The sequence below is a fragment of the Spermophilus citellus genome (genome assembly GCF_964194105.1).
Source record: "Spermophilus citellus genome assembly, chromosome: 1".
NCBI lineage: Eukaryota > Metazoa > Chordata > Mammalia > Rodentia > Sciuridae > Spermophilus > Spermophilus citellus.
Genome location: NC_138182.1, coordinates 221,236,591 through 221,262,101, shown reverse-complemented (window position 1 = coordinate 221,262,101; position 25,511 = coordinate 221,236,591). Strand labels below are relative to the sequence as shown.

Sequence of the window (25,511 nt, the reverse complement as noted above, 5' to 3'; positions counted from 1 at the left end):
ATGCTGACCACACAGTGGACGATGGTAAGAATACATGGCCAGAACATTCAAGAATTACTGGATAACAAAAAAAGACCAAATTTAAGAATTATTGGGATAGAGGAAGACATAGAGTTCCAAACCAAAGAAATGAACAATCTATTAAATGAAATAATATCAGAAAACTTTCCAAACATAAAGAATGAATTGGAAAATCAAATATAAGACACTTACAGGACAACAAATGCACAAAATCACAACAGATCCACACCAAGACACATTGTAATGAAAATGCCTAGCATACAGAATAAGGAGATAATTTTAAAACTCACAATAGAAAGGAATTAGATTATATATAGGGGGGAACCAATTATGATCACTGCAGATTGTTCAACCCAGACCCTGAAAGCTAGAAAATCGTGGAACAACATATACCAAGCTCTGAAAGAAAATGGATGCCAACCAAGAATCTTATATACAGCAAAATTAAGCTTTAGATTTGATGATGAAATTAAAACTTTCCATGATAAACAAAAGTTAAAGAATTTACAACTAGAAAGCCTATACTACAGAACATCCTTGGCAAAATATTCCATGGGGAGGAAATGAAAAACAACAATGAAAATTAGCAAAGGAGAAAAAAATCAATCAAAGGAAAAATTAAGTCAAGTTAATCAGTGACCAATGCTCTGAAAGAGAAACTAGGAAAACTACCCCATTTACAATATATATATGACAGATTCAAACAATTTCACATATATATATATATATATATATATATATATATATATATATATATATATAAATGAAACAGGTGAAATACCTCTACAATGAAAACTACAAAACGCTAAGGAAAGAAATTAAAGAAGACCATAGAAGATGGAAAGATCTCCCTTGTTCTTAGATAGGCAGAATTAATATTATCAAAATGACCATACTGCCAAAAGTACTATACAGATTTAATGCAATTTCCATCAAAATCCCAATGTCATTCCTCACATAAGTTGAAAAAGAAGTCATGAAATTCATCTGGAAAATAAGAGACTCCAAATAACAAAAGCAATCCTTAGCAAGAAGAGTGAAGTAGGTGGCATCACTATACCAGGCTTTATACTAGAGACCAATAGTAACAAAAATGGCATGATATTTGGCACCAAAATAGACTTGTAGACCAATAGTACAGAATATAGGACACAGAGACAAACCCACATAAATACAGTTATCTCATATTAGACAAAGGCACCAAAAACATATATTGGGGAAAAGATAGCGTCTTCAACAAATGGTGCTGGGAAAACTGGAAATCCACATGCAAAAAATGAAGCTAAGCCCCTATCTCTCACCATGCACAAAACTCAACTCAAAGTAGATAACTACCTAGGAATTAAACCCTGTGACTAATAGAAGAAAAAGTAGGCCCAAATCTTCATCATGTTGGATTAGGCCCCAACTTCCTTAATAAGATTCCTATAGCATAAGAAATAAAATCATGAATCAATCAAAAGGATAGATTCAAACAAAAAGCTTCTGCTCAGCAAAAAAATAAAATAAAATAAAATCAGTGAGATGAATAGAGAGCCTACAATTTGGGAACAAATTTTTACCACATGCACATCAAATAGAGCACTAATCTCTAGGATATATAACTCAAAAATCTTAACATCAAAAAAAAAATACAACCCAATCAATAAATGGGCCAAGGAACTGAACAGATACTTCTCAGAAGAAGCTATACAATCAATCAACAAATATATGAAAAAATGTTCAACATTTCTAGCAATTAGAGAAATGCAAATCAAAACTATTCTAAGATTTCATCTCACTCCAGTCAGAATGGCAGTTATTAAGAATACAAAAAACAATAAGTGTTGGCGAGGATGTGGGGGAAAAGGCACACTCTTATATTACTGATGGAACTGCAAATTGGTGTAACCAATCTGGAAAGCAGTATGGAGATTCCTTGGAAAACTTGGAATGGAACCACCATTTGACTCAGCTATCCCACTCCTAAGTCTATACCCAAAGGACTTAAAAACAGCATACTATAGGGACACAGCTACAACAATGTTTACAGCAGCACAATTCACAATAGTTGAATGAATGGGATTTTGATGGGAATTGCATTAAATCTGTATAGTACTTTTGGCAGTATGGTCATTTTGATAATATTAATTCTGCCTATCCAATGGGATATTATTCAGCATTAAAAGAGAATAAAATTATAGCATTTGCAGGTAAATTGGATGGAGTTGGAGAATATAATACTAAGTGAAGTTAGCCAGTCCCAAAAAAACAAATGCCGAATGTTTTCTCTGATTTAAGGATGCTGATTCATAATTGAGGAGGGGGGGGGGGTAGGAGGATTAAATGAACTCTAGTTAGGGCAAAGGAGAGGTAAAGGGAGGGAACATGGGGGTAGGAAAGATGGTGGAATGAGATGGATATCATTATCCTAAGTACATGTATAGAGACACGAATGGTGTGACTCTATGTACAACCAGAGATATGAAAATTGTGCTCTATATGTGTAATATGAATTGCAATTCATTCTATGTCATATATAACATTAAAATTAAAAAATAAAAAAGAATACAAACAACAATAAGTGTTGGGGAAAATGTGGGGGGAAAGGCATACTCATACATTGCTGGTGGGACTGCAAATTGGTGCAACTAATATGGAAAGCAGTATGGAGATTACTTGGAAAACTTGGGATGGAACCACCATTTGACCCAGCTATCCCATTACATGGTTTATAACCAAAGGACTAAAAACAGCATACTACAGTGACACAGCCACATCAATGTTTATAGCAGCACAATTCACAATAGCTAAATTGTGGAACTAACTTAGATATCCTTCAATTGATGAATAGATTTAAAAAATGTGTTATATATACACAACAGAATACTACTTAGCATTAAAAGAGAATAAAATCATTATCTGCAGGTAAATGGATGGAGTTGGAGAATATTTTGCTCAGTGAAATAAAGTGAAATAAGACAATCCCAAAAAAACAAATGCTAAATGTTTTCTAAGACTTGTGGATCCTGATTCATGATGGGGATGGAGGGAGGCGCATGGGAGGAATGGAGGAAATTTGGAAAATAGGGCAAAGGGGAGGGAAGGAGCATGGGGGTAAGAAGGACAGTGGGATGAGATGGAAATCATTACCCTATGTATGAAGATACGAAGCATCATGAAAAACTGTGCTCTATTTGTGTACTATGAATTGAAATACATTCTGCTGTCAACTATAACAAATTAGAATAAATAAATAAATAAATAAATTTTTTAAAAAAGAAACATTATCTGTTATGGGATGTGTTCTTACAATTACAATTCAGGAAACTTCAACTCTTCTAAATTTGACCTGTAACAAATAGTTTGGTTAAAAATTTCTTTAAGCCACGTGAGGTGGTGCACACCTGTAATCCCATCAGTTCAGGAGGTTGAGGCAGGAGGACCACAAGTTTGAGGCCAGCCCTGACAACTCAGCAAGGCTCTAAGCAAAGTGACACCTTTCTTTAAATTTTAAAAGTAAATAAATGGGATGCAGCTCTGGGTTCATTCTCCAGTACACCCTACCCCCAAAATTTAATTTCTGTATATAAAAAGGGAGAAAACAATATCTGATGTCTAACTTATAGCTTTATACAGATACAAGGAAATATCTTTTTTCCTCATCTCACAGAATAAATATTGCTTTTCTTTTCTCTATAGTCTATTTACCTCCATTCCTTGCTTTCTCTCTTGTTAATATTTTTCTTCCCTTATTACCCTGATCCTACTTTTCTTTCTATCCTAGTTATCACCTATGTTGTCTTATACAATGGTTAGTTTAGATTCAATTCAAATAAGTGATTAATTGTACAATATCTATCAAGAAACACATACAAGAAGAGTAAGAATCAGCCAGAAGACTATAAATATTATACATTCTTGTGGGCCAGGTGACCAACTCCAATGCTATTGTTTTGATATGAGTATTTAGTTATTCTTAGCCATACCTAAAATTATTCAATCATTAGAGTGCTAGCATACTTCAAGATTTGATTTAACTGCCAGGTGAAAGAAACTGAATTATCATGATAATCTTACTTATTAGTCTATTTTCTCTGCAATGTTTTTATACACACACACACACCACACACACACACACACACACATAAACAAATAATGTGTAGTAATATATTATATCATGTACATATGTATATGTATAATATTAATTCACATCCCTAAAGTTATTTTAAAAGGTGTTTTACATTTTTGTTATTAAATTAAAATGAGGCATAGTTTTTAATAATTAAACTTTAAATGGGAAGTTTGGAAAGTCTATATATGTTTTTAATTCCACAAGTTGAAAAGAATATTAACCTTAGAAGAAAGAAGTTTCTTGTCATTTTTAGTTTTTAAATTACAGACGAACTGGAAACTTTTATTGAAGAATACAAATAGAAAGTAAGTTTTCAAAGAATATCAATTTCAAACAATAGCATTGGAGTTGGTCAGCTGGCCCACTAGAATATGTAATCTTTGATCCAAGTAAAGGAAATGAACTGAAGCATGGGAAATTCTGTAGCACTGGGTATGGTGCAAACCAGAAAAGAAAAAAGTGATTAGGGAAATCACATCAGAAAGAAGAGAGAACAGCTCCAGTAAGTAAAATCACCTACTTTCCTCTATTTCATACTAAAAGTAGAAATTCCCCTCCTCCTCTCCAAAGCATTTGGTTCTCATATCTCTTGCATTTTATTCTCCTTCTTTGTACATGTATATATCTCTCTCTCTCTCTTTCCTACATCTTCAACCCTTTCCAACCTTTTACTGATTTTTCACCTCAATCTATACACATGCTCAAATCTATTCTATTCCCCAACTCCCACCCAGGCTACTGGGGATTGAACCCAGGGCCTCATACAAGCTAGGCAAGCAATCCACCACTGAGCTACATCCTCAGCCTTTTTTAACTTTTAGTTTGGGACAGGGTCTGACTAAGTTGCCCAAGCTGGCCTCAGTTTTACATCTGGCCTCATCCTCCCAAATAGTACTGCCATGACCACCAGCTCATTCAAATCTATTCTATTTTTAAAACAAAACTATTAAGTACCGCTCTGCTTAGGACCTGAGAAACTACACATGCTGTCACACACTTGACTACTCTTGGCCATGCTGCAGCTGAAAACATGAGTTAAAACAGCCTTCTAAATTTCATGTTCACCACTCTTCTGAGATTCTTCTCCACTAGACAACCAAAGTTCACCTTACTTTCCAATTCAGAAAAACCTTTAGACTTTTTTGTTTGTTGTTTGTTTTTATTTACACTTGCTGAGGAATGAATTTAACTGATCAATGCTCTCTTCCGGGAATTCCTTTTCTGTATCTATACCTTTTCTCTCCTGATTACTCATGTTCCTCTCCATTTGATTTTCCTAAAGATTCCTCTTTATCCACCATGCTTAAATGTTGATTTTTCCCAGATTTCCAACCCAGGCTCTGCTCTTCTTTGTTCCACTAGGCATTTTAATCTATGAATTCCTCATCTGCTGTACAGTCTGTGCTGTTAAGTCCCAAACAATTATGTAGCCCTTTCTGAGATACAGACCACGATCCCTGGATTTTTGTAGGGCAATTTTATCTGAATATCTCAAAATATAGCCTGTTCAAGCTAAAACACAGTCTTCTCCAAAGCTAAGCCTGTTGTTCTCCCTATATTCCTTCACTCAGTGAACAGCCTCAATGTCTATCCTATCAATCAAATTGAAAACTTGGGAGCTCCTTGTTCACCTCTAAACTATTTGACACATTGTTATCTGAGATCTCTCACATTATTACCTTTACAATGGACAATTATAAGCATCTTATAAACTGGTCCCCACCTCTGTTGTCAATCCTCTTCAATCCAACTCGATGTTGATGCCAAGTGAGTATCTAAAAGCACAAATCTTATAATATCACACACCTTGTTTATAATCTCTGTTTGTAGTCCAAAATCCTTGATGTATCCAAGGACTTTTTAACCTGGCCCCTGCTTTTGTCTCTAGCTTTAGATTCCATCTTTTCCTAGTATTGCACCTATAGATCAATTGCTTCAAACTGTTACTCCTTAAGTACATGATCATCCCCCTTTTGGGATTTTATACTAGCTATTCCCCACCCAAAATACCTTTTCCTTATTCAACTTTCATGTCTGCTTAGATTCACTTTTTGAAGTATTTTCTAACTCTTTTTAAAATTGCTTTTGTATTGATTTCATAACTAGTATATACTTCTATTATAATACTTTTCATTGTTTCTCTCTCCTATTACTAATTGTCTTGAAGGCAGCATAGTTTTGTACTTTGTAAATATTCAGTGAGGAGGCTTAAATAATGGGACAATTCCAAATTCAAATATTCTGTAAAAAAAATAGAAGAAGTAACAAAATTGGTCCATAAATAGTCTTAGTTTGAACAACTGAGCAACCAGTAAGTTCCTGAAGAATACATGCCATCCTAATCATCTAAACCTCAACAACAGCAACAGCTTTCCTAGTAGTTGTAAAAAGTCAACCATTATTATGGTCCTGAATTCCTAACCTAGATCACAGATTATGAAGCCCAGTTCTAAAGAGTGGAGGCTTAGCCAGGCATAGTGGCATATGCTTGTAATCCCAGTGGCTCAGGAGGCTGAGACAGGAGAATCTTGAGTTCAAAGCCAGCCTCAGCAAAAGTGAGGTGCTAAGCAACTCAGTGAGACTCTATATTTAAATAAAATACAAAATAGGGCTGGGGATGTGGCTCAGTGGTCGAGTGTCCCAGAGTTCAATCCCCGGTACCCTCCCCATAACCAAAAAAAAAGTAGAGGGTTAAAAGGTTAGGCTTCTACTGGATTCAGAACCTATAGTAATGGCTTAACTGTACAAAATGATCAGGACAGTTTAGGATTTGGGCATTTTTCTAGAACAGTGGATCCAAAGCTTTCATCATTTCTCAGAGGAGCCCCTGACCTCAAAATTATTAAGAATCATTTATTTATATAGCTGAACTAGGTACCTGAAAGAGTGTGTTAATAGTTTTAGGGAAGAAAACTAAAAACATTGAAAAAATACTGTACTTGTGCTAGATTTAAGTTGAACAAATATAGTCTGGAAATATTTATGTGCTAATTATTTAGAATTTTTTTGATATATCCAACTAAGTAAGAATTAGTTACTTTAAACATCAAAGCCATACAGGAAGGACTTCCCTGAATCCAAGAGCCACCAAAAAAAGTAAAAAGTAAAAGCTCTGGTAAGATTTTATTTATTTTTTTTTAGAGGAGAAAGGAGAGAGGGGGGGGGGAGAAATTTTTTGTAGATGGACACAACACAGTGCCTTTTTAAAATTTTTATGTGGTGCTGAGAATTGAACCCAGGTTCTGCCTGTGCTAGGCACACGCTCTACCGCTGAGCCACAATCCCAGCTCAACTGGTAAGATTTTTATATGCACCTTCTGACAACTCGTAACCAAAAAAAAGCTAGTCAAGCAGATGCAAAAAAAAATCTGTAATTTATTATCACCCATCTATAAATTCAATAATTTATTACCAACCATCTATTGTATGAGACTAGGTTATATTCACAAGAAAGGTAGTAAAAGAGAAATAGGTACAAGAAATAAAATTAATGCTATAACAGAAAACTTAAAATTCTCACTGTTAACCCTGATCCAACAGGAATACAAGTCTCAGATGCTTTTTATGCCACTTTGTGAAGCTAATTCAAAACTTACAGAGTATAAAGGTATTAATAGGTGAAGAGACTCAATGACTATCAGAAAATAGCTAAGAATTTATAGTGAAGATCTAGATATCATCAAAACATACTGTAAAAATGAAAATTTGACTTTTATAATATCATATAAGAGATCAGTCCTAAAACCCCCAAACACAGCACTTATGATGATGCTTAACTGTAATGAACCGTTGTTCTAAATACAGGAAGAATTCTCAACCAAACAATTGCACCTGCTCCTACCACATGTACGTGAGATAAACAGGGGAAACCCACAACCACAACTGACCATGTGCGATTCACCACAGGACTTCTAGTAAGGAATGCTTTCATGAGATTAAAAAGATGATGGCATTAAATAATGTACTAAGTAACCACATTCATGGCACTAGAAAAGAATTTTTGTTCTCTTCTTTTAAAGAAGACACTGAGAGATTAGTGTACAAGGCAATAAACAGGAAATGCTTCTCCTGTTATTGTACCTTTTAGCCAGAGTTGCAGAGTTGACACTTTTAAATTTTTTTTCTTCTTTTCTTTCTTTTTCTTTTTTCTCCTCACACGTGCTAGGCAAGCTCTCTGCCACTGAGCTACAACCTCAGCCCTCATTTCTCATTTTGCACAAGTCAACAATAACCTTTTCACTAAGTCCAGAAAGGACATATCCACTCCTATTATTCTACCTTTCAGCCACAGTTGACATTTTCAAACATTTTTTTCTTTCTCAAAATCCTCCCTTATTGTTGCTATCTCTGATGGTACACTATCCTGGTTTTCTTCCTACCTCTTTAGTTGTGTCTTCGGTCTCCTTTGTAGCCTATTCTTCCTCCTCACCTCTTAAATGTTAAGTATGCAAATTTTCTATACAAAATCCATTTTTTCTCCTCACACATGGGAAATACCATTTACCCATCTTTCTTTCTTTTACGTATCAGATATACCTAACCAGCTGCCTAAATCAAATCTCCACCAGGATGCCATGTACTTCCAGCATCCCCACAAAGCTGAACTTTTCACCAAATCCTGTCAATGCTATTTCAACACTTACATCTTCCACATCCTTCCACTTCTCTTGCTACTCATTGATTATACACTAGCTGAGGTAACCATTCTCTTCTCACTGAAATAGCTTTCTAAGTACTTCTCTACTTCTGGATTGATTCATGTTCCATCCATTTTCTACTCTATATAACTACAATGATATTGCTAAGAGACATTACTCTAAGATGAATACTCTCCTGCTGAAAAACTTACCTGAATGGATTATCTTTATAAGTAAATTCAAACTCCCAGTTTCTCTCTCCAGACTCATCCCTAATCATCTATCACCTCAATTTCCAACACACTGAAATTCTTTCCATTCTTTCTACATGCTATACTCTTTCTGCCTACCCCTCCTCTTCAAACATCATAGGATTGACCTAGAAAATTCCTCTTCTTTATCTCTTTATGTCTCTCTGAGTAACTCCCTATATACTTAAAATCTTGGCTTAGATAAAAGCTTCTCCAGGTGAAATGTATTCAGTATGTGCTAGATGGTATTCTGCACATCCCATAAAACATTTCTTTCTTATGCTTACTGAGCTATTTGTTTTCCTCAATAGATTGTCATTAACAATAGGGGAAGGATGTGTACCCATTTTATTCACTGGTGTGCCCACAGTACCTCGTATAGCACCTGATACATACAAGGCATTCGATAAGTATTTGTTGACAGTATACAATAAATAAATTTTACTAAGTTTGCAAAGAGAAATTTGCTCAAAGCATATGAATAAATAAAACTTAAAAGTTACCACCCATATGGCAGAAATGTAAAGAAATACAAAATTGTGGTCTTCAAAACAAACAAGAAACAAAAATACATATGAATAGTTCAGTATCTGCTTAGCACTTTATCAGGAAACCATTTCTCATGAATATGCTTTTACATCTTGAGAAAATGAAGATAAATTTGTTTCAGTGCCTGTTTGTTTGTAATTTATTCCCCTCTTGTTCTTAGAAATTTTCCATTTGATGGATGGCTGTTATTTAGGAATAGGGTTAGCCAATCAAATTATTATCTCCCATTCCCAATCCTCAAGAGGAAAAGTGAGGCTTCAAGGAAGAAACAGGAATGGTGTTCTGAAGCTTATGAAGTGGTCTAGCATTATGACAATTTAAAAGGCCTCTTCACAGACAGCAACCTTATACATAGTCAGTGAGCAGAGAATCAAAAAAAGTACAATCCTCATTTGCCACTGCAAGTAAAAAAAAGGAAGTCTGCTATCGACTGAATTGTATACCTCCTCCAAATTCATGTGTTGAAGTCCTAACTTTCCAATTCATTTTGAAGTGGACCTTTGGAAGATAATTACATTTGGTTGTGGTCACAAAGGTATGACCCTCATTATGGGATTAGTGCCCTTCTAAGAAGAGACACAAAAAACTTTCTTTCTTTCTCTCCTCGTATAATGTAAAGTCATAGTGAGAAGGTGACTGTCTACAAGCCTAAGAGAGGGCCCTCATCAGAAACCAGTCATTCTAGCACATTGATCTTAGACTTCTGTCCTCCTGACTGTGTATAAGCCATTCGTTCTCTGATATTTTGTTATGGCAGTCCTAACAAACAAATATGATACTCATACTTACAGTTGGAGATTCCACATAGTCGTTTCAATTCCATCTTGACTAAATAGTAACATCTTTAAGTCAAAAAACACTAACGCTAGTTTCGAGTTTTGCTTTTAAAAGTGCTGGCTTTCAAATAACAATTTTAGAAAGTAAAAATTAAAAGAGAAGCATGAAATATAAACAAGTATAGTGCAAGTCTACTGAAATGCATTATCAATGTAGTAAAAATGGAATAAAAGATACTTACCACCACCAAGAATGTAAGAATCCTGGTGGTTCCCCCAATGTGATGTTTTTTTCCCATCTTATCTAAAATGAATAAAAAAGATATTAAATAATTTTCTAATACATTTTCCCATACATAATGCAAAACAATATTTTTCCCATTTTTTTAATTTTTTTAGTTGTAATTGAACACAATATCTCTATTTCATTTACTCATCTTTTATGTGGTGATGAGGATCGAACCCAGGGTCTCACATGTGCTGGGCGAGCTCTCCACTACCGAGTCACAACCCCAGCCCCTATTTTTCCCATTTTAAAAGGTAAATTTAATGTTTTTCATCTTTTTCACATTATTCTTTGCTGGAGTTTTTCAAGTACTGATTTTACATAGTGATAACTGAATTAGTCTATGAGAGAAGATGTTGCCATTATTTCCCTGAATTTGCTTCCCATTATACAAGTTATTAGGCTCTTCTCTCAACTCCAAATCCATCTTTCTGTGCAATTTGAGATGCTTGGTACCTCATAAGCTCAGTGGGGCCTTATAGCCAGAAAGTTGTCTTTCCTTAGAAGTTTAAGACTCAGCTGTGGAGGTTTTCCCTCTAATATTCTGATAACCACGCTTCTTTCTTTTGATCCATCAGCCCTATTGCTTACTTGTGGCAATTATTGATTTATATAACTTCATACATTCTGCAGTTCCTTGTTTTCTTAAACCTGTATTTCCCCATATTATATTCTCTCTGTTGAAACATTTAATGTTCTTTTAATTAGTATATCTGTATCTTGGTTGATATACCACCACCCCATGCCCCCCTATAAAATAAAATACTAAAAATATATTCCTTTAAGCAGAATTAGGCATGGGCATAAATTTAGCTTTCGTATATATTAGCTGTTTGAACTGAGGGAAGTTACTTAAGTCTTCTGTGCCTCCACTTCCTCATCTATAAAAAGGGATAATAGTAGTTACCTACTTCCAAGGGTTGCTGTAAGGAATAAACTGGTTAGTACATGAAAATCACTTAGAGTAACTGACACAGTAAATGCCTGATAACTGTTAGCTACTGTGGTTATTTTTTCTTTTACCTAGAAAAGCAATGCTATAAAAATTTACTCCAGCATCAGTGTCACCAGTACTCACAAAACTCCAGTGATAAATATTCAAGTATTTAGGTACGTGCCAAACAATTTTTACTTACTCAACAAAACAGTATAAAATACCTTGGTGGAAATCATATGTACAACTAGGAAAAACAGCAATTAGAGTTGAAACTAAGGAAAATTTTTCTATGCTTCTGATATAAATGGAAGCAGTAAAATGTTAATCATTTAAACAAATTAAGCTGTTATTTATTTTAAAAATTTTGGAATTTGTGTTCTATTTAGTTGATTTACCATGTATTCAGATGACAAAAAGGAAATCAATCTAAAGAGAACCCAGCTTTAAAAAAAAAAAAAAACTGACACAAGGTAATTGCATACTTACGTAATACAGTGTGCTATGTCAATTGATGTATATAGCATGTAATGGTAAGATCATGATAACTGGTATTACATTTCACATCAAACATTTATCATTTCTTTGTTTTGGAAACATTCAAAATACTTTCTACTAGCTATTTTGATATATCCAATTAATTGTTGTCAACTTTAGTTATCCTACTGTGCTTTAGAACATTAGAAGTTGTTCCTCTTGTCCAACTGCACCCTTGTACCTATTAACCATCCTCTCTCCATCCTTGCCTTCCCTACTCACTACTTCCATCCAGGCTCACTACTTCTACCAGATTAACTTTTTTTTTAGCTTCCATATATAAGTGAGGACATGTAGTATTTGTTTTTCTATGCCTGACTTATTTCGCTTAATATAATGTTCTCTAGGAGAACTTAACTTTTGAAGTCTGCCTGCCTGCCTGCCTTCCATTGTTCCTTCCTTCCCTTTGGTGAATCAAAAGGCATTTCAGGATCTTAAGGCATATCAAAATCATCAATATGAACATCAGTTATCACCACTGACTGAGGAATTTTCAAGAGACTGGGCTTAATATGTAGACTAAGTTATACCTTAAGGATTGCATTTTAAAACAAATTTCTAATTTTATAGGTTATGAATGAAGTAAGAGTTTTTTTAAAAAATACAAGGTGATATTAACTTTTCAAGTATTTATATTTCAGATGACTTTGAGTTCACCATTACAAAAATTTAAAATAAAGTCAATATCTCTCAAAAATTAAAAATTCAGACTAAGTACGTTTTACAAAGTAAATTTGGAATTTTGAAATCTGTATGGGCATTTATATGGTATCTTTTCAAAGCACTGGATAGCAGTGAACACAAACAATAAAAATCCCTTTCTTCAGGATTATGCTTTGTAGGAAGGTAGATCATAAACTAATTAAAAGGGGGAGGGGGCAAATTGTGTTTATACAAGAAGATTACAAATGGTACAGAGGGAGACAAAGCAGTAAAGGGGCAGAGGAAAATAATGAAGTTAGTTCATAGTTTTAAATAATAAGATCCAGAAACTCTGTGTATAAGTATGTTCCTTGTTTTTTTAGTTAAAATAATAAAAAGTGGTTTAACAATACCCCAAGCAGCACAATTTGTTCAAAGGTCCTTAACATTTTGAAAAAGTAAACAAATATAATCATATATTTCAAAAAAAAGTCAACCAATTCTTTATATCATCTACTATGAAATAACTCAGTTATTTTATCCCCAAAGGACTTTAAAAAATCAAAATTGTAAAACATAAAATAAACTCAAAAAGTGGCCCTAAATGGGGAGGGGTGGCAACTTAAAGGAAGAGATCAAAGCCTTAAGTACCATTACTATCATTGAAGCATTTTTTAGAGTTCTTAATTACATAAATATAATGCAATGAGAACTTTGAAGTAGACAAGTAATTTGTTCTCAAAATACAAACTTTTTCCAAAGATTAGAAATGTGATAACTATTTTAAGAGTATTAAATTAAGAATTTCCAGTAATTAATGAAGTTAGAAATACTAAATATGAACAATAAACTAGGACATATTATATAAGTCAGACCCTAATTTGAATTCTCCTTAAAAATAACACAAATATTTGTACATATATGTCACCTTGTACATATATGTCAATTTTTTTTTATTTGATTATTTTAGTTGATTAACACTGTGTCTTATTGGTTCCTAAAAATAAGTAACAATACTTAGTGAGATTTGTTATGGTTTGGATATAAGGTGTCCCCCAAAAGCTCATGTGTGAGGCAATGCAAGAAGGTTTAGAGGTGAAATGATTGAGTTATGAGAGTTTTAACCCAATACATGAATTAATCCCTTGATAGGAATTAACTGAGTGGTAACTGTGGGCTGGTATGGTAGGGTTTGGCTAGAGGAGGTGGGTCCCTGGGGGAGTGCCTTTGGGGAATATATTTTGTCCTATTGAGCAGAGCTTGCTCTCTCTGCTTCCTGGTACAGTGTCTTCAGCTGCTTGCCTCTACCACACTCTTCCACCATGATGTTCTTGCCTGGCCTTGAGTTCTGAAGAATGGAGCTGGCTGTCTATAGACTGAGACCTCTGAAACTGTAAGCACCAAAATAAACTTTTCCTCCTTAAAATTGCTCTTGTCAGGTCTTTTGGTCAAAGCAGAAGAAAAGCTGACTAAAATTAAAACTTAAGAGAAATAAAACTCTGCTGTCCTGATGAAAGTATAATTTAGTCAAACCCTGTCTCATTCTTCTCTTAATCTTTTGCCTTACATTAACTTATGTCTCACTGAAAGGGCATAAGAATGGGACCTCACAAATGCATCCCCCACACACTAATATTCCTTATCACTGAAATCAACCTAATCATATGAACACAAAGTTTTTCAAAACAGTGTTCTTATATTTCATCTCAGTTCATTTTGACTTTGCATAATATACTAATAAAATAAAGCAAATATTGCTAATTAATTACTGCTTTTAATTAAAAGAAGAATGTGAATGACTTCAGCTATTTCAGGAGATAAAATATTCTAAGAAACTACCTGTATGGTTTATATTTGATATCGTCTTTTATGTGAGGAAGTCTAAAGACAATCCGTGTGTATTTTTAAAATATTACATATTATTATTCCTTAAAAGAAACTCAAAATGCTTCACATTCATCATTGCTTTCTGCCTCATAACATTTTTTTTTTACTATATAGTGAGTAGAATTCATCTTTTTCACCTTAAATTACAAATCTGTGCCAGGAGCAGCTAGAACATTGATCCATCATATTGAACAAAAAAGCCATCCTTTTATAGTTATTGAATGAAAAACAAGTAAAGCTATGCTTTAAGTATTTGCAAAGAAGAGATGGGTCTACATAGAAATATGTTTCTATAGCAAATGGTATTGATGCCTCCAAATAAATCTCTGTTCTAGGTATTACTTGTTTACAGAAAGCATGAAATGGTACTTAAAACAAGTTTAACCCTGCCCTGTAGAAAACTAAGCCACATTTATTGAAGCATTCTTAGAAAAAATGGAAATTAGAAAAAATCTGAGAAACATTCACCAACAGTGATTCTAAGTTTTGATGCGTGTGTGTGCAATTGGATGAATGTAAATTTACCATTATTTTCTAAAAAAGGATAACAGAGAGTTAGTTCCATTTTAAAATTTTATTCATCTGTAGTTATTTTTTAACAAACATGCATTGATGATTGGTAGTATTGAAAAATAGACAAAAAATACTCCTAAATGCCAATTGTCATTTCAGAAACAATTTTTGAGAGAGAGAGAGAGAGAGAGAGAGAGAGAGAGAGAGAGAGAGAGAGAGAATGAGAATTTTTTATATTTATTTTTCAGTTTTCGGTGGACACAACATCTTTATTTTTATGTGGTGCTGAGGATCGAACCCAGTGCCCTGCACACGCCAGGCGAGTGCGTTACCACTTGAGCCACATCCCTAGCCCTTCAAAAATAATTTTCCTATTATTTATGAAGAGTATTTTCTGTTGTATTGCTTCATAGACTTCAGGCTTAGTTAAATGTTTGAGTGGCATCTATGCCAACAAGTTCTCCCCCATTATACAGTTTTTATTTTTCCATTATAGCAATCCCAATGTGTATTTCCTCCCCCAAAAGGCTATTTCCTGTTGAACTATCAACCTCTCTTCCTTCTATCATTGGACCAGCTACAGGCTGTATTCTCTTGTGACTTTTATATACATCTTGAGACCCATTCATCTGTCATATTTCTGCATTAGAGTTCTTTATCTATAATTATGCTGTCTCTATCAAAAGATCTAGCATTTTTAGCATTTCTACTCAGACCAAACACTGAATCATGAACAAGATATATTGAAGGCAAATATGCCTCAAGGTAATTATAAATTATATATTATCTGATATGGCAATTATTCTAGTAATTTATCCTATCATATATAAATATAGTCAGATGCATTACATTTATATATGTACATATGTATTTTTTCATATATATGAAAGAGTTCATTAAAGCATTATTTATAATTGTGAAAGACAGGATATAACCTAATTTCCATCAGTAGGGGCTTGATGAAATATATCACAGCACATTTCATAGAATGAAATATTCTATGACCATAAAAGGAGAATTGTGACATTTAATGAATCAATATAAAACAATTTCTAAAATCTAACAAGAAACACAACAATCAAAAGTTAGAACAATGTGTATTATAAACTAACATCTGTGCAAAGAAAAAAAATGATACAAACATAAATAGGTGTGCTCAACTTGTGCACACAAAAGTTAAGCAAACACATTTGCTTAACTTTTCATCTTTATTTGCTTCTGGAGAGGTATGCTGCTACTAATAATTTATGTATTGTGTCTCACCTCCACATCCACCTTTCTGTACACTCCATTCTATACTTAGAGCTGGGATTCTGGAAATTATATTTCTTATTCTCCTTGCCAACTAGCTTCCTGTTAAATTCTGACATCAGGAGACACTAGCAGGAGATCAAAAGTCAAGAGGAAGAAGAGAAACTTCCTTTCTCTGGCTTCAAAAGTGAAGCTTTTGTTGCTGCTGCACTTTTTGGCAGTTCTGGCCCTGTCAATATAGTACTTTTTGGCAGATCCAAACCCATTTCAACAACATCTTTAACAGCACAGTAGCAGGTTAGAAACTCATGGGATCCAAACTTTTCAAAGTATTGCTGAATCCTTCACAATAGTTTTTGAATTTGAATGAATATTCAGAAATCCTTTTACTACCATAAAAGGATAAAGAAGACTCTGTATACCTATATACACATTTGTTCCAAGATAAATTTGCTAAGATTTCTAACTTAGATACAACCTAACATTCCCACAGATTTTCTAAAATATTCTATGTATGAGTATCTACACACTAAACTAAATGTAAATTAAAAAATAAAATTTAAGTAAAATATTTTATATCTCAATTCAAAAATTAAATATAAGTTTAACAGGAAAAGAAGTCTGACTATACTTTAAAGTAGATAATCTGAGTTATTTAACATAATACCTATTATTCACATGTGGCTTCCATAATTTAAAATTGTTAACTTAATATTCCTTATTTGCACCAGCCACATGCCGAGTACTAAACAGTTACCTAAAATTAATAGGGACCTTATTAGAAAGCAAGTATCACTTCCATAATTACAGAAAGTTTCACTGGGCAGTGCTATTTGCTTCAGAAGGAAAGAAGACACCCTCTTAAAGGAAAATGTTTTTTTACAGGGAAATCTCCATAATAAATCCTTTTTTATTTTTGTTTTCTTTTTTTGGTTTTATTCTTTGATCCATAAAAACAGAGGTCCATAGGAATAGTATGAGAGGAAAGAATTATAAAAAGCTAAACAAATACTCAATGTTATGAGCTGAATTATGAGATGACCCCCAAAAGCACCAATGTTAATATAGGAATATTCAAAGCTGAAATGATTAGGTTATGAGACTGTAATCTAATCCATTTACTCCAGTTTGAATGGACAGACAGTATGGTAAATATAACAGATGAGTCACTGGAGGCATGCCCTAAAAGGGTTTATCTTCTGCCAAGCATTGTGGCACACATCTATAATCCCAGTGGTTCAAAAGGCTGAGGCAGGAGGATTGCAAATTCAAAGCCAGCCTCAAGAATAGTATGAGAGGAAAGCAACTTAGAACTTAGGGCCGTCTCAAAATATAAAAATTTAAAAAAATAAGGGTTGGGGATGTGGCTTAGTGGTTAAATGCCCCTGGGTTCAATCCCTGGTACCAAAATCAATCAATCAATCAATCAATCAATAAAACCTGCTCCCTGCTTCCTAGCTACCTTGAACAGAGTACCATTTTTCCACCACGCCCTTCTGCCATCATGTTCTGCCTCACTTTGGACCCAAAGAATTTAAGTCGGCTGACGATGGACTAAATCTCTGAAAGTGTGAGCTCAAAATAAACCTTTCCTCCTCTCAGTTGTTCTGTCAGGTCACAGCAACAAACACTTGTTATTCTACATAATTCTTATTATTCTTTACATAAGAATTTAGGAGGCTGATAATGATATCTCAGAAAGAACTTTTGGGTATCCAGGGGGATTCAGAAAAAGAGAAAATGGGGGAAGTTTCAAGGTGTCAATAAGATTAGAGGCAAATTGCCCCCACAGGAAAATAGCTAGTGAGAAACTCTTTGTGGCAATATCAAAAAAATTAATATGAGTTGTGTCTAATATTCAAGCTAATGCTGTTACCCATACAATGCTTAATTTTTTTTCAGTTATCCCCTGACCTTCTATAAGAATCCTTTATATACAAGAGCAGTGAGATAATAGAGCTTTGAAGTTATGAAGGAAACAAAATTTCAGACATAAAAAAGGGATTAACCTTAAGAGGGAGTAGCAGAATGGAAACATAATACTCAACAAGAGCAAGAAATTGTAACAAGAGAACCCCAAGTGCCTCCAAGTAAGGCTCAGAGAAGTTGGAGAAAAACTTGACAGCCTACAATATTAGGGACTAGGGCGGAAGCCATTTTGATAGAAAGGATAATATCAAAAGGTAGGAAGACTGTGGGCCATCCAAATGATAGGTGGTGCATACATGTATGGATAGGATATATATTTACACTTGACTCTAAAAAAAAGAAAGAAACTACACTAGAAAGAAAAATATCAGTCACAAATTTTTAAAAATAACACTTTGGGGCATTTACTATCTGCCAGGAATTATGCTAAGCAATTTATGTACATTAATTCATTTAAACCTTAGCATAATTCAGAAGCATTATTATGATTATCTTCTTTCTATAATTAAGAAAAACAAGTTAGTAAGAAAATGTAAAATATAATTCAAATCCAGAAAGTCTGACCCAAAGGTATTACTCTTACACAGTACACTCTATTGCCTCCAAATTCAAGTTGAAGAAACAAGTTTAGAAATAATAACTTTATTTACTCTTTTCATATAGGTGAAAGACAGAACAGACTTTTGGAGTCTATAGTGTTCAATACCTTAGCAATCCTAATACAATCTGAAGAACCAATCTATTAGATGTTTTTAAGTTTCTATTTCAGGCAAATGTGATTAATTTATGACAAAAAAGGGACAGTAATGTATCATAAACAAGTAAAAGAAAATGAAGGTAAAGAAAGAATCTATAATCTCTTCAACATTCCAATTATTAATTTTATTTGTTAAGGCTATTCAACCTCATTCTGTAGCATAAATAACATGCAAAATTTCAGCAACAAACATGGATTCTTTGTGTATTAAAACAATATAATTAGGGCTGTGGATATGGTTCAGTGGTAGAGCACTTGCTTAGCATGATCAAGGCCCCAGGTTTGATCCCCAGCACTGCAAAATAAAAAATAAATTACAAAAAAGAAAACAATATAACTAGAAAAAAGATAGCTCCTAATGAATTCAAAGTTACGAAACAAGTTGATATAAAATTGGAAAGATTTCTTACACTCTTTTTTTAGTTTCTGAATGTTGAAAGTTAATAAAGCAGAAGAAGGTCTCTGTGTTGAGCATATTTCTTTAAAAAAAAATGAGTCTCTCCCTAGAGGTAAGAAAATGAAAAGTCAGAAAAACTATATTTAGGATACAGGTAGTGGTTTAAAACATTTCATAAATCAAAGAAAACATCAAAAGAGTGAAATTCGGAGAAATGATTTGATTTCTACTGTTAGTTCAATGCTATCTTTTTTTAATTAAGAAAAAAAAGCTGAGCTAATAATAATTATGTCCTCCACTCTTCTAACCAATAACAAAACCCATCAAGAACATTCCAATTTCTGACTGACTAAGTCAAGGGCACTTCTAGAAAGGCTAAGCCCAAATGAAAGATCAGGCTGTAGAGAATCACATCTTGTGTGTTGAGATGATGTCTGGATTTCCAATTTGAACTTCTCACAACTTCACCCATAACAAAGAGCCAGCCCATACAAGTAAAAGAAACAGTAAATCCTCAGTTAGAGGAGCTCATTAAACATCACATTTATTCATATCCTGAGGGAGAATGTCAAAGTTGAAAGAAGTATTCTACCTTTCCTTGAACCAGAGTGAAAACATTTGATTTCTAAATAATTGGTGTCATTTCAATCATTTCCTTTTTACCACAATAATCAATACAAATAAGTATGTCTCTCTATTTTAAGTTCTTTGTGTAACAGTTCTGAATGAGGTAAAAACCTGGGAATAGACTAGGGAGAATCTAGGGAGACAAGAGAGCCCTGCAAGTCTAAACTGGTTAATAAGTTATTCTACAACAAGCAGCCTTACACTTCTACATGATCCAAGAAAAATTAAGACAGAGCAAGTAGTGTATAGAGCTCTAAAATATTATATTCTCTTTTTTAAACTCTCCATTTGTAAGAAATAAGGTCACATAGACATCAGAGTATAGACATTGTTATTCTTTAACTTTAAAATTTTTGAAATGTCCATTTGACCAAGAAGATAAAGTGCAAACTTCCTAGCATAGTATGTAAAGGTCTTCATGTACCAGTCATGGCAAAATGCACTATCAGCTTAGAAAAAGAGCCTAAGAAAGCCTACCTAAGAAGAGGGATTTCTAAGCTTTTTGAGAAGAGAAGGGAAGAAGAACTTAGGCAGAAGGAACATACCACTGAGGAAAGCCCAGATGACAGAAACTTTATGGTACATGCAAACACAAGCAGCTATATATTGCAGAAATTTAAAATGTGAGGGAGGAAATAGCAAACTATTAAAATTTAACCAACTGGGCTGGGGATGTGGCTCAAGCGGTAGCGCGCTGGCCTGGCATGTGTGCAGCCCGGGTTCGATCCTCAGCACCACATACAAACAACGATGTTGTGTCTGCCGATAACTAAAAAATAAATATTAAAAATTCTCTCTCTCTCTCTCTCCCTCTCTCACTCTCTCTTTAAAAAAAATAAAAAATAATAAAATTTAACCAACTGAAATCAATAAAAATGCTGGGGTGTTCTCAGCAATGAGTTATCACAAATCTATCTCCAGGCTTCCCTCTCCAAATGCAGATAATTTAAGAGAACATATTTTCAACATTTATATGTTTAAATAATATAAAATAATGCATATTTGCATATATATTTAAGTGTGTAAAAAATCCTATAACGAAAGATGAAATCCTCTTTGGTCCCTTTAATTAAACCACTCCACTCCCAAACACATTGTAAATTTTCTATAATATAAGAGAATAATACCCATTCATTTGGACTTTAATAGACAGACTGCCAAAATATTGTCTAGTAAAATAAAATACCAAAGTATGACATTTATATAGAAACCCTTGAACAGAAAAAAATGTTTTAGAGATCTTCATTAATTAATTTATTAATTAGTGATATGTTAAGACCAAACCTCTAAAATTCCTAATTTCCAAATAGGGCTGGCTAATTCACATAAACTAGAAATAGGATTATTCCTTAACTTTATGTTTGGGGAGCAACTTAATCTCAAGAAAGCCATTCAGGGCATTATGGGCAATGGGTTGCCTTTGTATCCCTGACGTGGTAGAGGCTACACTCATAAGATCACTAGACAAAATGTGATTTCAAGTAGCACTGTCCAATAGAAATACAAACATGGGCTACAAATAAGAGTCACCTATGTCACTGTAAATTTTTAAATAGCCATATCAAGTAATAAGATAAAATTAATTTTAGTAACACATTTTTATTCAATATATCCAAAATATTAACATGTGGTCAAATTTTTTCAAAAGTAATGATGATACTTTATATTATTTGTTCAAAATAAGCCTTAAAATGTAATGTATACTTTAAAACATAGCACTTATCAATTTCATTAGTTATATTTAAAGTGCTCAAAATTCATATACAGCTAGTGGCTATAATTCACTAAGCTGTGTAACTATGACACAGTTATATAAATGCTCTGAGTTATATTGTTCTAATCAATAAAACAGCAATAATATGCCTTGTAAATTTCTTAAAGGAATTAGAGGGGATTTTGAAGATGGCAGAGTAGAGGAAAGCAGTACTCCAAGTCGTACCTGGCTCAAGACCAAAGCACACAACTTAGGTGTACAGCTTCCCAAAGAGACAGCAAATATTATCACAGTCAAAGGACATTTAATATAAAGTTGTACATCTGTTGCTGACATTAGTGCCACTCCTGGCTCCCCGCTTCTTCTAAGAGGGGCTGGAAAGAGATTGGGTCACTTCAAAATCACAGAGTAGAGATCCCACAGCTGAGAAATACTCACATCTCAATCAAGCAGCAGTGAATCTCAATCCACACACAGTCTACTCCTCCTCAGCCATAAAATTACTCCAACTCAAATGAGGAGACAAAAGCCCCAAACCAAGAAGGACAAATCTGAGAAGGACTTCAGGTCCCACCCTGTAGCATCTACACACATCAAAAAAAGAGAGAAGTCCCAGAATAAATAAGATAATTACACACAAAAGGATATTCATATAAAGAGGTAGGGAGGGCTGGGGATGTGGCTCAAGCGGTAGTTTGTGCTCTCCTGGCATGCGTGCAGCCCGGGTTCGATCCTCAGCACCATATACAAACAAAGATGTTGTGTCCGCCGAGAACTAAAAAATAAATATTAAAAAATTCTCTCTCTCTCTCAAAAAAAAAAAAAAAGAGGTAGGGAAATCCACCTCAACTGATGCACAAGTTGAAAACCTCTGAAAACATGAGGAAACAGACAAACAAAATCTCTCCCCAAAATCCACAATCCCCCAACAAAGGATCCCACTGATAATGAGATGGATGAAATCCCAGCAAAAGATTATAAAAAAACTGACTATTAAAATGTTCAGTGATCTAAAAGAAGACCTAAGGAAGGAATTAAGAGAGCAGTTATAGGAACACAGCACTGAGGAAAGTCCAGATGAGAGAAACTTTATGGTATAAGCAGGCAAACACAAGCTGCTAGCACAATCAAACACAATTAGAGGAGATGAAAGACCACTTTAATTAATAAATAGAAACAATGAAAAGAAACCAAGCAGAACTCCTAGAAATGAAAGACATGATTAATCAAATTAAAATTTCACTTGAAGGTATCACTAACATATTAGAATGCATAGAAAATAAAACCTCAGCCCTTGGAGACAGAATTTCAGACATTGAAGACAGGCTAGATGATCTTGAGTACACAGAATGAATAAAGGGGAAAAAACATAGACTATGACCAGAATATACAAGAACTGTGAGACAACATTAAAAAAACCAAACCTGAGAATCATTGGGATATAGAGAACACGAAGATACACACTAAAGACATAAAGAACATTTTCAATGAGATAGTTACAAAAAACTTTTCCCATATCAGAAATCAGATATACATCTAAATACAAGAGGCTTACAGGACTCTAAATAGACCTATTTAAATGAAAAGTTCATTACAACATATTATAGTCAAAATGCCTAACGTAGAAAATAAGGGAAGAATATTAAAAGCTGCAAGAGAAAAACATCAGGTCATATTTAGAGACAAACCAATAAAGCTCACTTCTGGTTTCTCAGTCCACATCCTAAAATCAAGAAGGGCCTGGAATGAGAAAATCCAAGCCCTAAAAGAAAGTAACTGCCAGCCATGGTTATTATATACAGCAAAGTTCACTTTCAAATTCCAGAGGTACATAAAACCTTTCCATGACAGAAATAAACTAAAAGAAATTATAAGCACCAATCCAGCATTATAAAGAATATTCAAACTGCACACAAAGGAACTAAAAGACAATTCCCAAAGCTCCCAGAGGATGTTCAGTAAAGTAATAACCCACCAAATGATAATCAAGACAGGATAAAATACAGCAAAATATCAGAATGGCAGGAAACCACAAACACATATCCATACTAATGTTGAATGTTAATGGTTTCTCAACTCCCCAACTACAAGACACAGATTAGCAGAATGGATCAAAAAACAAGATCCAACAGTATGCTATTTACAAGAGACTCATCTTATAGGCAAAGACATCCACAGGTAAAAGGAAGGCAAAAAATATTTCATGCATACAGACCACTAAAACAAGCCAGAGTAGCTATTCTCTTACCTGACAAAGCCGATTTCAAGCAAATATTAATCTGAAAAGACAAAGAATGCAACTACAACCTAGAAAGGGAATTATCCAACAAGAAGAGATAATGATCTTACACAATGGCCCACAAGTTAATACAGCCAATTAAATTTTCAAACACTTTTTAAATAAAAAAAAAACTCCATGAAACTGAATAAATCCCACATAGACTCCAACACAATAATACTGGGTAATTTCAACACACCCTTACTACCAACAGACAGGCCATCAAAATACAAAATTAATAAAGATATCTCCAACCTAAATAATACTCTAAATCAAATGGACCTAATATATCTTTATACTATTCCATCCCAAAACTGTTGAATTCATGTTCTTCTCAGCTGCACATGGAACTTTTTCTAAAATACATCATATTCTAGGCCACAAAACAAGTCTTAGCAATTATTTTTTAAAAATCAACATAATTCTATGTATCTTATCAGATCATAATGGACTAATGCTACAAATCCGCAGCTTTGTGGTAGAGCTCAGTGGTAGAGCACTTGTCTAGCATGTGTGAGACACTGGGTTTGATTCTCAGGACTGTGTATAAATAAACAAATGTTTAAAAAGAACCATCAAAAACTTTTAAAAAGAAAAATAATAGAAACTACATAAACACATGGAGATTGAATAATATTCTCTCACTTGAATCAAATGTATGGAAGATGATATGTCATGAGCTTTGTAATGTTTTGAACAACCAATAAAAAAAAAGAAATGAGAAATAAAGAAATTCTTAGAAATAAATAAGAACAGAGATATAACAGCAAAATTCCTGGGACACTATGAAAGTAGTTCTAACAGGCAAATTTATAGCACTGAATGCCTATATTAAAAAATTAGAGAGATCCCAAATAAATAAGATTATGTTCCACCTGAAGGCCTTAGAAAAAGAACGAATTCCAAAATCAGTAGAATATAGGAAATAATTAAGATCAGAGCCAAAATCAATGAAATTGAGAATAAAAAATCAATACATAGGATAAATGTAACAAAGAGTTGGTTCATTGAAAATATAAATAAGGTGGACATACCTTTAATCAAACTAACCAAAAGAAAAGAGTGTGAAGACCCAAATCAACAAGAACAGATATGAAAAAGGAAATATCACCACAGACCCTTCTGAAATCCAAAGGATTATCAGAATCTATTTTGAAATCTATATTCCAATAAACTGGAAAATCTGGAAGACACTAACAAATTTCTAAGCCCATATGACCTGCTCAAATTGAATTATGAAGATACAGAAAGCCCAAACGGACCAATATCAAATAATGAGATTGAAATACCAGTAAAAGCCTCCTGAAAGAGAAAAGCCCAGAAACAGATGGATTCTTAGCTGAGTTCTACCAAACTTTTACAGAAGAACTAGCACCAATCTTTCTAAAATTATTTCATGAAATTGAAAGGG

The 25,511-nt window shown here is 33.8% G+C and overlaps 1 protein-coding gene across 3 annotated transcripts in view; it reads right to left on the bottom strand.

Annotated features, from left to right (window-relative positions):
- SSBP2 (single stranded DNA binding protein 2) overlaps positions 1-25,511 on the bottom strand; it is a 351,463-nt gene that overhangs the window by 237,450 nt on the left and 88,502 nt on the right. For all 3 annotated transcript variants that reach the window (XM_081294470.1, XM_081294469.1, XM_081294471.1), the window contains one exon: positions 10,591-10,652. In XM_081294470.1, coding sequence (XP_081150596.1) covers positions 10,591-10,652 — 62 coding nt within the window. The remainder of the gene's footprint in view (positions 1-10,590; positions 10,653-25,511) is intronic.